We start from the raw sequence: 15,978 nt of genomic DNA on the forward strand, positions 1-15,978 counted from the left end.
TGTGTGTGTGTGTGTGTGTGTGTGTGTGTTAAATGATTGTTAGTTTGTCTTGGTCACACGCATTAAAGTTGAGATTTTGAGCATGCAAATTTTGACGAAGTTTGTCACCATTTTTAGCCCGTTTTAACAATACTGTAATTTATATGTACAGCGTTCAGATATAAAATGTGTCAAATACTACATCTTAGCTAAAAGTGTTGCTGCCCACCATCAAAACTACTGTGGTGCACTTCTGCCCCCTTGTGTTCAATCAATATAGTACACTAGACTAGGTTTCTCCATTTGTTGGTAGCACTCTCAAATGAACTAGTGCTGTTAAATATCAGCTTGAAATCTGGTCCACATAGCATATTATTGACTTAGACTGCAAGGGGTGGTCTTGCTGATGCATAAAGGGATCTCATATTCCAGGGGTATTTTATATTAGAAGTCTGACTGACACTACAGTGGACGTGGCTCGGGTGCACAGGTGACTTACCCACAGGTGCGTCTGGTGTGATGCCCATACTCTGTAGCAGAGCATCAGCCTCCCTGCGCTTTTTCTCCAGGTCTGAATCATCCTGCAGTGGGACGGGCTCCTTCTTCAGCTCAGCCTGACACAAACAAAACAGAGTGAAACAAACAAACTGTTTTTCTGTTTTTCCCAAAGAACAAAAACCAGCAATCTGACTCTGTTTACTTCCTACTGCATTTACTCAATGTTGACACAAATTGCGGTGTTGACTGCATTCATCAAGCTCACCCACTCAGCCCTGTTACTAAAGTTACTGCAAGAAAAATGATTAAACATAAACATATATTTCTGTTTTCATTTATAGGAAAAGTAAGTTTATCAATAACTGGAAACTAACACTGTCTAACTATCAAGACCTTTGCAAATGTCAAAAGAAATAAAAAATACCTAACCTCATATGTGACCCTGGAATATTCTACTAACTTCCTATCTGGTCCAAAGGGCAACAAATACGGCAGGATCTTTTCTCAAAACTACATTTTTCCTGCTCGTAACACATTGTTTTTGTGATTTTTTTTAATCTTATTATTAAATGTGAACTTTCTGGATTACGAATATTAAAATCTGACATCTAACTTAATCTAACATTTAAAACTTCTCTTCGTGAAAAGTTGAGAAAATGTGGTTCTTCTTTCTTTTTTTTATGAATGACACTACATTTACATTTGTTCTAGGCCTACACTACAGTGGTTTCAAACATTTTAAGTGTGATTTAGCTGTCCAAATATTTTCTGTAGATTTCTGAGGGCGTTTTCAGAAATGTGACCCTCAAGAATAGCAAAAAAGTACAGACACAGAGCATCAGATGGTGTTTGTTTCTGTTAATACTACACATCACACACACAAACACTGGTAACACACAGCACAAACGTTAAAGGGATAGTTCACCCAAAAATTAAAATGTGATGTTTGTCTGCTTACCCTCAGCAGGGCATCCAAGATGTGGGTGACTTTGCTTCTTCAGTGGAACACATTTGATGATTTTTAACTCAAACCGTTGCAGTCTGTCAGTCGTATAATGCATGGCAATGGTAACAAAATCTATGAGAGTAAAAAAAAACATGCACAGACAAATCCAAATTAAACCCTGCGGCTCGTGACGACACGTTGATCATCTTTCTGTAATCTATATCGTCGTTAGATCACACACTTTCACTGTTGATCCACCGTGAACTGCAAACCCAGGATAGAGCGTCTGAGTGAATGTGGTCTGGACTCTGGATGAGGCTCATTGTGTCAGAGACGCTGTAGAAGGACAGAGTTCCTGCACTGTGATCCACATACACTCCTGTTCTCCTGCAGTGACCGGATGGTACAGGAAGATCAGTGGAGCTGTTATTGTGCCAGAAGGAGTAAAGTAAGGCAAAGGACTGATCATTGCATCCAAAAACACACTCGTTTCTCCCTCCTTTCCTGCTGATGCTCTTATATGATACTACTGACATATCCACACCATCATCACCACTCCACTCGAGCTCCCAGCAGCAGCGTCCACACACACACACACACACACACACACTCTCTCTACACAACACCTGAGGATAATCCTCAAATCTGTCTGGATGATCAGGACACTGCTGGACTACGTTAGGGACATTAACCACTCCATTCCAGACGGACAGACGGAGGTGTTCATTCACTGCGTTTGGATCCAGAGTGAACTTACTGTAATCTAAAAGAGATCAAACACAAAATCATGTATTAAATGTAAATGAATTTTATGTGTAGGCCTCTCAGGGGCCTACAGCAGTGTAACAATTGATGTATATCAGAAATAGTGCAACTAATATATCATCTTATTTGCATTCTCTCTGATCAGTGTAAAAAAAAATGTAGTCAGTGGAAAGTCCTAATAACGATAGAAGAGCCAATGTGTGTGTGTGTGTGTGTGTGTACCTGGTATTTATCACGTTATGGGGACCAAATGTCCCCACAAGGATAGTAATACTAGTAAAGTTTGACCTTGTGGGGACATTTTTGAGGTCCCTATGAGGAAACAAGCTTATAAATCATACAGAATTAGTTTTTTGAGAAAGTAAAAATGCACAAAGTCTCCTGTGAGGGGTAGGTTTAGGGGTAGGGTTGGTGTAGGGCAATAGAATATACAGTCTGTACAGTATAAAAACCATTACGCCCATAAAACATGGAAACACATCGTGTGTGTGTGTGTGTGTGTGTGAGTGAGTGTGTGTGTGTGTGTGTGTGTTTCCACTGTGTCTTACACTGCAGGAACTCCTCCCTGATCTTGGGTTCATTGGTGGGAATAATTTCAACATATGTTACTAAGAAAAAATAAACAGGCATAATTAGTATAGTTCCCATTACACGTTTTTATATTCCATGATGACTAAGAGTAAATGAAAGTCTGCTACTTTACCTTTGCCAGATATCTTGCCTATCTCCTCTCTACAGAAACCCTGCAGTTTTTCTTTCAGTTGATAGAGGGACTTTCTCACTTCATCAAAAGAGAGGAGAGAGCTGACAGTGATGCTGGATGTATCTGTAGATTCAGGAGAGACTGGAAACTCTACAGGAAGAAATAAACACAAACAATAAACATACAAAACAAAAACCTTAATGACGTCCAAACGTCCACCACTGGCCTGTACAATCACTTATTTTCTTGCTTGTTTATATCGGCACTTTATTTGCAATAGTTGCGCCATTCTGGTATTAATCATATTCTTGGTGTTCTCCTGGGCTCCTCGGGTGTAATCTAGCACTTCTGTTCTAGTAATTTTACATATTTCTAGTAATTAGGCTGAAATTTAAAAAGCATCTAATTGCAAGGTCTTGTTAAAACCACATTTCTGTATTTCAGATGTGTTACCTTGAGAAAAAGGATGTGATCATTTGTGTGAGAAAGCTGTTCCAGCTCAGCATCTCTCCTCTTCAGTTCATCAATCTTCTGCTCCAGTCGATAGATGAGTCCTTCAACTCGACCCAATGCAGCCTTTTCCTGTTCTCTGATCATCTGCATCACCTTAGAGCGGCTTCTCTCAATGGAGCGGATGAGCTCAATGAAGATCCTCTCACTGTCCTCTACTGCTGTCTCTGCAGAGCGCTGTTAAACACACATCTAAATCAGCTCTTGCTGGCGCCTGCGACCCACAATCATAAACAGAATCCAAGCAGAGTCTCGAACCTCTGTTCTTCTCTAAACTCACCTTATGAGACTCCACTGCCTCTCTCAGCTCCTCAAGATCTTTGCTGGATTTTCTTCTGGAACTCTCTCTGTGTCTCTTTCAAAATGATCTGTACACTCTAAAAATGCTGGGTTGTTTCAACCCAATGTTGGGTCAAATATGGACTAACCCAACTGTTGGGTTAAAAAGCCCATTTAAAAATGTAACCAAAATTTAACCCAACAGTTGGGTTAGTCCATATTTGACCCAACATTGAGTGTAGACATGTTATAATTAAGGGAGTTAAACATAGGCCTAGGCATTTGAAAATACATAATGAAATGTGTCTTCTCAAGCAATAATTCCAAAAAGAAAGAGAAGCATCGGACTTAATGCAAAACATATTCAAGACACATTGCTGTGACATTTATTAGGAACGCCAACATAGCAGGAAAGCTAATGTTTTCTATTATATTAAGAAAAGTAAAACAAACTTTAACGTTTCAATAGCTAAAAGCACCGTGTTGTCCGCAGTGTTGTCTTTGGTGGGGCGGGAGCAGCTGTGGGAGCTCGCTGCAGTTTTTGTGAGTTGTTTTTTTATTTTGTTTGTTTTTGGTTCGGCAGAATTTGTCCAGTCGTGACGCACCAGTCCTTAAGTGTGTAGACTGACTCAGTAATTAGGTGTGTGCTCCTCTCTGACTGTCAAAGAATCTGCTCCAGTCGATGGTAACGGTCTGTTAGTGTGTTGAGGTCAGAATGTTTCACAACATCCAATGAGTGATGTATATACGCGCGATAGATCGCTTCCGCTCATGCGTCTACTATGCCAGAGCACGTATACGCGTCACGCGCCGGGTGTTGTGAACGCGCTCAGGACAGTTGTGGACATTGCGGTGGATCAAAGGTAAAAAAAATGATATAAATACTTCAGTTCAGTTTCTTGCACAGACCGATCGTTTCGTGTCTTAAGCCCTCAATGTATCATCACGAGCCGCAGGGTTTAATTAGGTTTTATTTGTGTACATTTTTTTTTTTACTCTCATAGATTTTGTTACTATTTCCATGCATTATAAGACTGACTGCAAAGGTTAAAGTAAAAAATCATGTGGTCTACTGAAGAAATAAAGTCACCTACATCTTGGATGCCATTTTATATACAGTGGGTACGGAAAGTATTCAGACCCCCTTACATTTTTCACTCTTTGTTATATTGCAACCATTTGCTAAAATCATTTAAGTTAATTTTTTTTCCTCATTAATGTACACACAGCACCCCATATTGACAGAAAAACACAGAATTGTTGACATTTTTGCAGATTTATTAAAAAAGAAAAACTGAAATATCACATGGTCCTAAGTATTCAGACCCTTTGCTCAGTATTTAGTAGAAGCACCCTTTTGATCTAATACAGCCATGAGTCTTTTTGGGAAAGATGCAACAAGTTTTTCACACCTGGATTTGGGGATCCTCTGCCATTCCTCCTTCATTCCAGCCAACCCCAAGCTTTTGACAGCTGGTGTAACTCTGCACTTAATGTAATGGTAGACTCTTTGATCAATAATAGGCCATAAAAGAGTAAAGCCCGGTTTAATGTGAACCGTGTTGTTCTGTGATAGGTCAGTGATCGTGGAGGCGGAGTCCCGCTGAGGAAGATTGACAGGTTGTTTACGTACACATACTCCACTGCACCTTGTCCTCAGATGGACACGTCTCGAGCCACTCCTCTGGTCAGTGTGTGACATCTCTGAAATCTGATCATGCTCTCAGTACAGTCCGCATCTCAGGGTCCCACTTTCTTTCGGTTTCATTTTTTAATGCTCAGAAACTGAAGAGTTGTAGTAGCTGTGCTGCTTACTTTATAAAGCAGTAAAAGTGCCCCTTTCTGCACCCAAAACCAGTCGTCTGTGGATGATCGTCTTAAACAAGGACTGGTGGGACGTTGCGTTGCTCCATTCACAGATGCTGAGTGAAAGGGGAGTTTTATAATGACGGGACACTCATTTATGACACTATATTCACCAGGAAGAACAACTCGTTCCGCGCGTCATTATAATAATAATTTATTCATAATAATTGTTTAAATTAATATAATTAATACTTTTGACTAGTGCTGTCAATGTTAACGCATGCGATTAATTTTACAATCCAAAATAATTTAACGCAAAATTACTGAAGCACAATTTATATTCTAACCCTTTAACCCACTTTTGCTTCTCTGCTTGCGATCAGAACATTTTAAGCTGCTAAACTCCGGGAAAGTTTTCAGTCCAATGATCCAGTAAGTGATTGCATTCAAACAATCCGTCCAAAACAGCGCTAATATAAAAGAAACCAGGCTGATTACATCAGAGATTGCAGAGAGAACACAGACTCGCGTTGCGTTTTCAGTGAATTATTCATTCCAGTGTGTTTGGCTTTAAAACACGAGCTCTGTCATATTCTGTGATTGTCTCTGAAGAGCGCGAGCCCTCACACGTCACACGCTTGTGTGAAGTACAGACTGAACGGATTGTAAACACATCCCACCGCTGTATGGCCAGATGAGACGCGACTGGATAACCAGTCTCTCTAGTAAAGTTTTGATGGATGAAGACTGCAATCAAGGTAAAGATGATTGCGGTGGCATACAGGGGGCGTACAGTAAGCACGCGTGAGTCCGTTATAATAATGCGTGTATGAGTGCGCTTTACGCACTGATCGCACATTGTATTTATGCACAGGCACAAACATTTCCTTACATTCATGTAGTTTCCACACACATTCACGATAATGTTTTGATTTGTCATGTTTATGTTGCTGTGTTTAGTTATTCTGAATGGATCCGTGTACTGTAGTAGATATATGTTTAGTTATACTGAATGGATCTGTGTACTGTAGTAGATAAATGCAGTTAGCAGGCAGTTGGTTTAGTTTTTTTTTTTGGCATCTCCATGTGGCCATGTTCGGTATAGCAACTTGGCTTCTCTAAAATGTAAAGAAGCTCTTTGCTGTTGCACTGTACACATACTATAAAATTCAGATTTTTTTTCTTTCATATGTGCTTATATGGGCTCCTTATATCATTTGGTTCTTTGGTGTCCTTTTGGAGTTTCTAAGTGTCCTTTTTTGGAAAGACATCTAAATTTATCTTGAAAAAAAGCTTGCAGAAAATACAGATTTTTAAGAATCACCCTTCAGCCTTTTGGTTTCCTTTGCTGGATATAGCAAATGATGACAAAATAAACATTTTAAACCAGATAAATGGTCTATGCTTAATTTCATGAAGTGTGCGATTAATCGTGATTAATCACAGAAAAAAGGTGTGATTAATTAGATAAAAAAAATGTATCGATTGACAGCCCTATTTTTGACTCGTCCATTTTCTTAAAAATGGTTTGAAGGCTGAAATGTGAAGTTTATCATTTTATAAAACTTTTGTAAAAACTTGTATCCGAACTGTAGATTATGCTTTTTAAAGTAATTTTACAGTTTAATATGGTACTATAGACATTGCCCTACCCCGCTCTTATTGTATTAATTTTATCTGTGCAGGCTTAAAAAGTCTTAAATTTGAGCTTAAAAATCCTGCAGAAAGCCTAAGTACTGATGGCATGTGTTGTCTTGTGGTCTCAGGCTGGTTTTGGTTATGGGCTGCCCATCTCCAGACTTTACGCCAGATATTTCCAAGGTGACCTGAAGCTGTACTCTATGGAGGGATTCGGCATAGATGCTGTCATTTATATCAGAGTGAGTACCTCTGTCTGTAACTGTAACCCTATATAATAACCTCTGCTTTTCATCCTTCCAAATCTATGTATTTTTATTATAATTATTTGCATAAAAATGTAATTCTATTTTAGGAGATTTTTTTGGGAGATTTTTTGCATTTTTTATATTACTTTAACAGCAATGCAAAATAATTTCAATGTCATTGTAGTTTTTCATCATATTTTTCCATATTACTGTAAAGCCAACCTTTGAATTGTGTGTCTCAATGCAAAAACTATTTTAATGGTCCTAAAACAGACTCAAAACAGTTTAATGCTTTTCAGAATAATATGACGCAGCACAACTGTTTTTAACATTGATAATGATAAGAAATGTTTACTGAGCAGCAAATCAGCATATTAGACAGATTTCTGAAGATCATGTGACACTGAAGACTGCAGTAATGATGCTGAACATTCAGCTTTGATCACAGGAATAAATTACATTTTAACATATTCACATAAAAAACATTAGTGTTATTATAAATAAAAAAATATTTATTAGTTACTAGTTATTAAACTATTTAGTGCTGTAAAACGATTAATCGTGATTAATCGCATTCAAAATAAGTTTTTGTTTACATTATATATGTATGTGTACTGTGTATATTTATTATATATATATATATATATATAAATACACACACTTACAGTATATATTTTGAAAATATTTACATGTTTATACATATATTCATATTCTTATATTTTATATAAATGTATTTAATATATAAACATGTATTTGTATTTATATATACATAATAAATAAACACAGTATACACACATATTATGTAAACAAAAACGTTTATTTTGGATGCGATTATTCGCGATTAATCGTTTGACAGCAGTAAAACTATTATAATAATAATATAAATAATTATCGAAATTGATCAGAAATGATTGACTGAAATAATGCTCGATTTATTTTTGTTCTCATTTCTGGATTCCATTTATAATAATGTATTTTAATCCCTGGAGGCTTTGTCCACCGAGTCCATCGAGAGGCTTCCCGTTTACAACAAATCCGCCTGGAAGCATTATAACACCATCCATGAAGCGGATGACTGGTGTGTCCTCAGCAAAGATCCCAAGGACATGACCACCTTCCGCAGCTTCTAACGCTTGTGCTGTGCATGCGCTCGCCAGACTCCCTCTCGCACCTTTCACCAGCGCACCTGCTTCTGCAGACCCCAAACAGCATCTTAGCTTCATCTGTCCGCCCGTGTCGATCAGGACAGAAGAGTAACGAAAGAGGCTGGGAATACATGAAAGAGCATGCTGGAACACTACATGTTTCTAGTATGTTCTAATGAAAACGTTTTGCACTGTAGCATGTGCTACCAGTATTGTAAGTTAGCACAGGTGTTTCTAGTGCCATCACATCCCAGATAGACAATTAGGCTTTTGTCCTTCTGGCGTATTTTGAGTGTGTATTATTTATGTATGTGTTTCATGATTTATTATTCTTTCATTTGAATGTGTAAGTCAGTATACAGTATATTTATTTTTCTGTCATCATGAGACAGACTGAAGTGTTGATCATTTTTGCTTTAAGCTTACACATTGTGATTTGGAAATCAAGCTTGTGTGTCACACAGTTGTGGGCTATAATATATACCAGCATAACTGTACTCCTTGTACATGTATTACATCTTGTTTGCAGAGCTTTTTTAAATTTTTTTAAAGGGGTCATAGGATGCTACGTGCACTTTAACAAGCTGTTTGAACTGAAATGTGTGTTGGCAGTGTGTGTACACAACCACCCTATAATGATAAAAATCCACCCAGTGTTTTTTTTTATCTGGTTAAATGATTTCCCCTTTCTCAAATCGAGCCGATCTCAGACGCCTGTCTGTGTGACGTCACACAGACAGGCCCCTCCCACGATCGTGTGATTGACAGTAGCGTTTCAGCACAGACTGGCCTGGAGTCTTACCTTAGCTCCGCCCCTGAGTGACTGTCATCAGTCCGCCATTGTTTCACCGCCGGAGCAGACGTAGACAAGAATGACTCCTAAGCGATCAAGGTGTTCTGTTGTTGGATGTAATAATGAACATAGCAGTCCTCATTTACTCCCGACGTCTGAGCCGCTGAACTCGCAGTAGATTACATTGTTTCTGAAGGGAATGCGCCCCGATCTACATAAATGCATCTATGGTCGCGCGAATCATTCATGATCCATTCTCATCTACAGAAGAAGCGAGTATAATATTTTGTAATGAATCTTTGCAAATCGCCTTTCCTAATAATGTGCTAATTAGCAAGTTTCACGATGAATGCGGCTAAAGTAAACAGTCTCTCTGAGAGCAGCTCGGAAGAGAGGGGCGGAGTCAGCAGAGCTCATTAACATTTAAAGGGAAATGCTACAAAAACAGCTTGATCTGAAAAGAGCTGTTTTTGACAGGGTAAAAAAAGGTGTTTTTACACTACCATTGAGAAATTTGAACCAAACTATGTTACAGACTTTTCATTAAGACCCTAAAGAATCATATCAACTTGTGGAAAATGGGCATCATTTGACCCCTTTAAGAAAGTGTGAGAATGTAGTGTTGAGAGTGTTAAATGCTTCAACACCACTAGAAAATGTTCAGCTTCAACTAACTAATTAACATTGCAGGCACTTAAAGGACAAAAAAAGAGGAACAAACGCATATGAATTGTCCAGATTTAAACGAGTGTTCAGGAGTTTGAATCTCATCCCGTTTCAATAAAGCACCGAGTACAATAGCAGTGAGACCGCAGCCTCATGACAAACGTATTATACACTTTCAAACACAGTCATTGTAGGAAATGCTTTTCATGACGCGATTGTGACATTCAGACATTAGTGTACAGTAGTGATAGATATGATTCACTGTCAGTGTTGCCCACTAATTGTCAGGGGAAGTTGCTAAAGGAAGGTAGATTTGTTGCTAAATGGTGTTCTGATGTCATTATGTAATCATGCAATCAATCTCAACAAAAAATATTTTATATATGTTAATTTATATTTGTTCGTAAAATAATATAAATGCGTAATATTATTAAATTGGTAGTTATTGGTAGTTGGTTAGCATGCTACAATCTAAGTCTGTAAAAATAGGGCACAATCTACTATGTTAATGCAAAGGAATTTTCCGTATTGAGTCTTACAGGTGTTTTTCCTGCAATTTAAAGTACGCATTGTATAATAATAATGGATAATGTCCTGGAAAATTACTAACTTTTCCATTTTTCTAGATTTTTTTTTTTTTTACAGTGTACTAACTGATCAACAATCACATTTGCCCACTAATTGTCAGGGGAAGTTGCTAAAGGAAGGTAGATTTGTTGCTAAAAGTTGCTAAATGGTGTTCTGATGTCATTATATAATCATGCAATCAATCTCAACAAAAAATATTTTATATATGTTAATTTATATTTGTTCGTAAAATAATATAAATGCGTAATATTATTAAATTGGTAGTTATTGGTAGTTGGTTAGCATGCTACAATCTAAGTCTGTAAAAATAGGGCACAATCTACTATGTTAATGCAAAGGAATTTTCCGTATTGAGTCTTACAGGTGTTTTTCCTGCAATTTAAATTACGCATTGTATAATAATAATGGATAATGTCCTGGAAAATTACTAACTTTTCCATTTTTCTAGATTTTTTTTTTTTTTACAGTGTACTAACTGATCAACAATCACAGGTACAAGCTACTAACAAGGTATATCATAAATGAACAATTATTAAATTATAGTTATTATTATTATTAAATTGCAAATAGCAGCTAACTTAATTCACGTGATACGTGTACTGCTTGTCATCTTTGGTTTCCTCTTTTTGTGTAATTTAGATGAATAAAATGTGTTCCTTTTATTATTTTAAGTCACTTATCAAAAGTTGCCAAATAAAAAAAAAAATTTTTTTTTTTTGCTAGGCGCTTTTGGAATAAAAAGTTGCTAGGGCATTATGAAACGTTGCTAAATCTAGCAACAAAATTGCTAAACTGGCAACATTGTCACTGTTTTGAAGGCCTCCAATCGACACACGCTGGTTACGCCTGCTGGTCAGAACGTGTAAATGCAACGAAAACAGCCCAAAGGGGGTAAAAACAACTTTTGCAAACCCATTGCAAATGTTTTATTGAAAGTGTAATCTACTAAATGCAATTTACAAAATCAAATACCATTAAATATTAAGTTCCTGTAGCCTATGTGTTCTTTTATTAAGCTACTAGAGACTATTAACTACTAATGTTCCTTTTATAGAAATGTCATTAAAAATGAAAAATATCTGCAAATGTATAAAACTGATCCGCGGTCAGGTCAAATGTGTTCACAAAGATCGCCATCTAGCGGCGAATCACTGAAATGTTGAAAGAGTTTATGACGTAACGGCGGCTCGTTTAACGAAATCACGTGTCTTTGGCAGTTCCATAATCACAGGTTTGAACTGAGCAAAGGATTCGAATCTTCACGAAGCAGTGCTTCGAAAGCGTTTGATCTGAATCTAGGTAATTGATTCATTTTGATTTAATAGGTAATTTAGCAGTGACTGAACAGGCTTTATCCATGGTTCCTTTTTGAACATGGTTCTAGTGTGAAGGGAGCTGGATTTTGGACTCCACACACACACACACACACACACACACACACACACACACACACGACAGTCTTTCCTTTTACAAGAGGTGAAAGCATTTATTTTGCAGCTTATGCACTTTGTACCAGACAGAAAGCTTGATTTTTGTCTGTTCAAAATCATCTATTTTACAAGGTAGAAAAATATAACCACAGGACACAGATTCACGATGACATGAGCACTCTCCTTACAATCAGATGATTATCCAGTACTTAAATTCATTACAGCCTCTGTTAGTCAAATACAATTTGGGCCATGGCCACTACTAAAACTATGCTACACTGTGTAACAGTTATGTATTTTTGAGCCATAACCATAACATAAAAGCAGTAACCGTCCAAATAAAAACAACAAACGAGATGTTCAAACACCTTTCACTTTGAGTTTAACTCTCTGCTTTTCAGAATGAGCAAAATGGTTTTAACCAGCAAGCTATTCTACTTAGTAGAAAATGTGTACAAAAGTTAATGTCTCTTCCTTAAAGCTATGCTAATAGTAGTGTATAAAATATTTCATTTGTACATTTATAAACCACGTTCCCCTTTTGTTTCAGTAAAAATATAGTGCTCAATATTACTCGAATGTACAAGGATCCAGCAAAATGACCCGTTTAGCACCACAGGCCAGAAGTACTCCTAAAATACAATACGAAATCTTTTTTGAAAGCACTATTCGTGCCACAATATTAGTGGCAAAGTTGAGAAAATAGGCATTTGAATATTTATATATCCCTTAGCAAGTTTTCTTTTTTTATAGCTCCTACAGTGGTATCATAAAATACAATTAAAACTAATAAAAGGTTCGGGTCTGCTATGAATTGGACCGCCATATTCATTTTCTCACAAGCTAGTCTAATATCTCACTTACTCAGAACACTGAAAAAATAATTTTCTTAATCAGCATTTTGTCTCGTTTTCCAGCTAAATTATCTAAACGTTCTTAGGATACATTAATACAGACGTATTTTCTTTCAGAGGATTATTTTAAATTCAATTCAATTTCTTCCGGAAATGTAAGCTTTTAGCAAAAACAACAACAACAAAAATATACATTTAACAAAATTTTGTATATTCTCTAAAAATCTGTCTTTTCTTATGCAAATACATTAATCTTGTTTTAGCGATGTTGTGATATTTTACTGAAAAAAAGACAAAATACTGAACTTTTTACAGTGAAGGCAACATGTCCACAGATGGGTTCAATCTGTAAACACTTTTCTTAGTAAATTCACTACCTGTAGATGAACAGTGTATTTCTGCTCATATGTGTGCTGCACAGATTGAAGTGAAAAGAGTACAATATGATCTTCATCAGTGTTTCAGCTCGACCGTCTGACTGTTATTAATGACTTACTGACCGTATTCACTCATAGCGACTCCTCTAGAATGGCTCATATGTGTTGTAAACAGTCTGCCAATGGAGTGCGTCAAGAACGAGGACGAATAAAAGAGGAAAAGCTGATGCTCTGAACATCATCAGCACACCGAGTCAGTGCTGGCAGGCAGCCGTCCGCTGCGTCTGGCCTCTTTCTCACGCTTTTCCCGCTGTTTCTCCATCTTCTCTTGTGCTTTCTTCATCTCCTTCAGTTTCTTCTTGATGGTGGCTCGCTCATTCTGACTGGAAACACCCAGAGCCTGTGGAGAGCATTGCAAACCATCCTTAAACACGAGTGTGTCAGCAGATGACAAAATACAATTAAGCGACATCTTGCAGTGGTCTTAATGCACTTTTAAAATGTAGCGTATTAAAATGAGCCAACATAAATTTATATTTCTAACACATGCGGAACTGGCTACACTAATGCCAGTTTATGTCAGATTCGAAACTTCCAAATATATCCAGCTCACCTTCAGTCTGTCACTGTCCAGGTTGAGGAGCTGCTGTCCATCGATGGCCTGTGTGCTGAACTCAGGCGTGTACTGATCCATGTTCATACCCATCAGCCAATGACACACCTGCTGGGACGTCCAATCAGAGACGGGACGGTTCTGCCAGTGATACTCCTTCCCTCCAGAGCAAGGCTCCTCATCCAGCATCTAATACACACACATATCAGCCAGGTGATGGCATGCTCCTAGAGACAGCCATCATTTGATTTAATGCTTACTGTAGAATATATGAATGAATGTGGGATGATTTCTGTGCTCAGAAGATGGAGTGAATGTTATCTCACGCAACACGAAGCATGCATCTGATCCTCTCGGTCATGCAAAACAAACACTACTGTGATCAGCCGCATGAAAACAAACAATCAGCACACGCATGCACGCTTCACACTAAATCACAGGAACGACACGAGCGAAGAGGCACGAGACAATACTTGAGCCTGTTTATGGAAGGAAACGCATGCAAAGGAACGGTGGTGAGAGCGTCATGTCTGATCTGCACTCACCTCGCTGGAGGAGAAGGTTAATGTATGAGAGCGGCCTGACAGGTTGGGCTCCACCACCAGCCCAGAAAAATCGGAAGCAGGACTGCTGAGGTTCGAATCATCTAGCACTGACAAACTCTGGAACGGCCACAGAGAGCAGGATTTGTTATCCAAACACAAGGATTGGGGGAGCTTCAGCTCTTTAAACCAAAAGAATGAGCTTCAGAGAAAAGAACTTGTCAGTGAGTGTAACATCATCAACAGTCCTACCAAATGACTAGAAATACCGATACACTGACCAGACAGATTAATCAACAAACATTTGGGTAAAATCTACTGCAAGTAGACCTTGTCCTTATAGAAATATTCACTATTTAAAAGTACTGACACTGGATATTGACACAGATTTCATGAATCAGTTTGATTCGGATTCACAAGCTCTTGATTCGATCCGAATTTGATTCATTTGGTTGTAAACTGCATCAGCTACAGTACGTGCACATTTGAAAGAATAGTTCATCCAAAAATCAAAATAGTCATCATTTAACTCACCCTCATGTCGTTCCAAACATGTATGAGTTTCATTCTCATGTTGAACACAACAGAAGATATTTTGAAGAAGCAAACAGTTGTCGGTCCCCACTGACTTCCATAGTAGGGAAAGAAATACTATGGAAGTCATTAGGGACTCCATCAACCGTGTGATTAATTAAGCTTTAGCGTTAGTTCTGGCAGGTCACGTGAGTCAAGCTTGCATCAGCTGATTCTCAGCTGATCACATCTACCTATAGGAATACGACACCTAGCGCGGCATTCCTATATAAGCTGTATTCAGTATTATTCAGCAGCTTTTCAGCTTGCTTCGGAGCAAATTACCCTCCTCCATCCCCAGCTCCACCTTTCGCCACAGTCAGGACTTGGCTTTCTGATATTCCTTGCTAATCAGACTCCTTTATCTTGAATAAAGTGTTACATTAAATATCAAGTACATTAATGATATCTGCCTTGTTCTGTTCTGTTAACCCTGGGGGGTTATTATTGCTGCTCTCCCTGCTCATTCATGACAGGCTGCATGGATGGGCAGGGAGGTTTTTGCCCAGAACAGAACCATACCGCCAAACCAAACTTTATGCTAAGTATCTATCATTTTGACGATAGTGGTCCTGACAGAAATATATTGGTGTATTGGTGTTAGAATTAGATATGTTCTGCTGGTTCAACCAAAGGCACTCAAATAGCTTTACAATTCACATTTTTTCAAGCCTATCTGTTTTACAACTAACAAATTGAGTTTAGCCTCTGAAATTACTATATAACTATATAACCTAAATATGCTAAAATAGTTTTTTTTGTTTTTTTTGGTCATGTCCACAATCATTGTTTTGAAAGACTAGAAATGAATTAACTTTATACGTGATGTGATTTCCAATAGTGTCATGTAATTTCACTCTTAGAGGGTCTGAAAAGGAGAGATGTGATTTTTTCTGTTCTTCATTTTTAGATGTCATTAATCATTCTGCTATAAACAGCTCGACTGCGTTACGCTTGCAGACGTGGGAGAGAGCTTCCATACTTCAGATGAAATTTATTAAGGCTGATTTTCAGAAAGATGAGAG

General features: G+C 37.8%; 3 protein-coding genes across 3 annotated transcripts in view; 1 reads left to right on the forward strand and 2 right to left on the reverse strand.

Moving 5' to 3' along the window:
• Positions 1-359: 359 nt before the first annotated feature.
• LOC107602292 (uncharacterized) lies at positions 360-4,744 on the reverse strand. Its single transcript, XM_016294753.1, has 9 exons — positions 4,720-4,744; positions 4,201-4,290; positions 3,682-3,746; positions 3,321-3,578; positions 2,892-3,039; positions 2,737-2,796; positions 2,050-2,186; positions 479-593; positions 360-382 (listed from the first exon to the last, which is right to left on the reverse strand). The coding sequence occupies exons 1-9, from the start codon at positions 4,742-4,744 to the stop codon at positions 360-362; spliced, it is 921 nt and encodes a 306-aa protein (XP_016150239.1).
• A 501-nt stretch (positions 4,745-5,245) lies between these two features.
• Positions 5,246-9,046, forward strand: LOC107602316 (pyruvate dehydrogenase (acetyl-transferring) kinase isozyme 1, mitochondrial). The gene is made up of 3 exons (XM_016294779.1): positions 5,246-5,367; positions 7,253-7,366; positions 8,362-9,046. Exons 1-3 carry the CDS (start codon positions 5,341-5,343, stop codon positions 8,500-8,502), a joined length of 282 nt encoding a protein of 93 aa, XP_016150265.1. The 5' UTR covers positions 5,246-5,340; the 3' UTR covers positions 8,503-9,046.
• A 3,010-nt stretch (positions 9,047-12,056) lies between these two features.
• The window catches only part of LOC107602293 (neurabin-1-like), a 52,925-nt gene continuing 49,003 nt past the window's right edge, over positions 12,057-15,978 (reverse strand). Inside the window, exons 15-17 of the mRNA XM_016294754.1 lie at positions 14,384-14,582; positions 13,839-14,027; positions 12,057-13,625 (exon numbers count right to left, since the gene is read on the reverse strand). Coding sequence (XP_016150240.1) covers positions 13,467-13,625; positions 13,839-14,027; positions 14,384-14,582 — 547 coding nt within the window. The 3' untranslated portion in view covers positions 12,057-13,466. The remainder of the gene's footprint in view (positions 13,626-13,838; positions 14,028-14,383; positions 14,583-15,978) is intronic.

The sequence above is a fragment of the Sinocyclocheilus grahami genome, unplaced genomic scaffold (assembly GCF_001515645.1).
Source record: "Sinocyclocheilus grahami isolate Dianchi unplaced genomic scaffold, SAMN03320097.WGS_v1.1 scaffold324.1, whole genome shotgun sequence".
Lineage (NCBI taxonomy): Eukaryota > Metazoa > Chordata > Actinopteri > Cypriniformes > Cyprinidae > Sinocyclocheilus > Sinocyclocheilus grahami.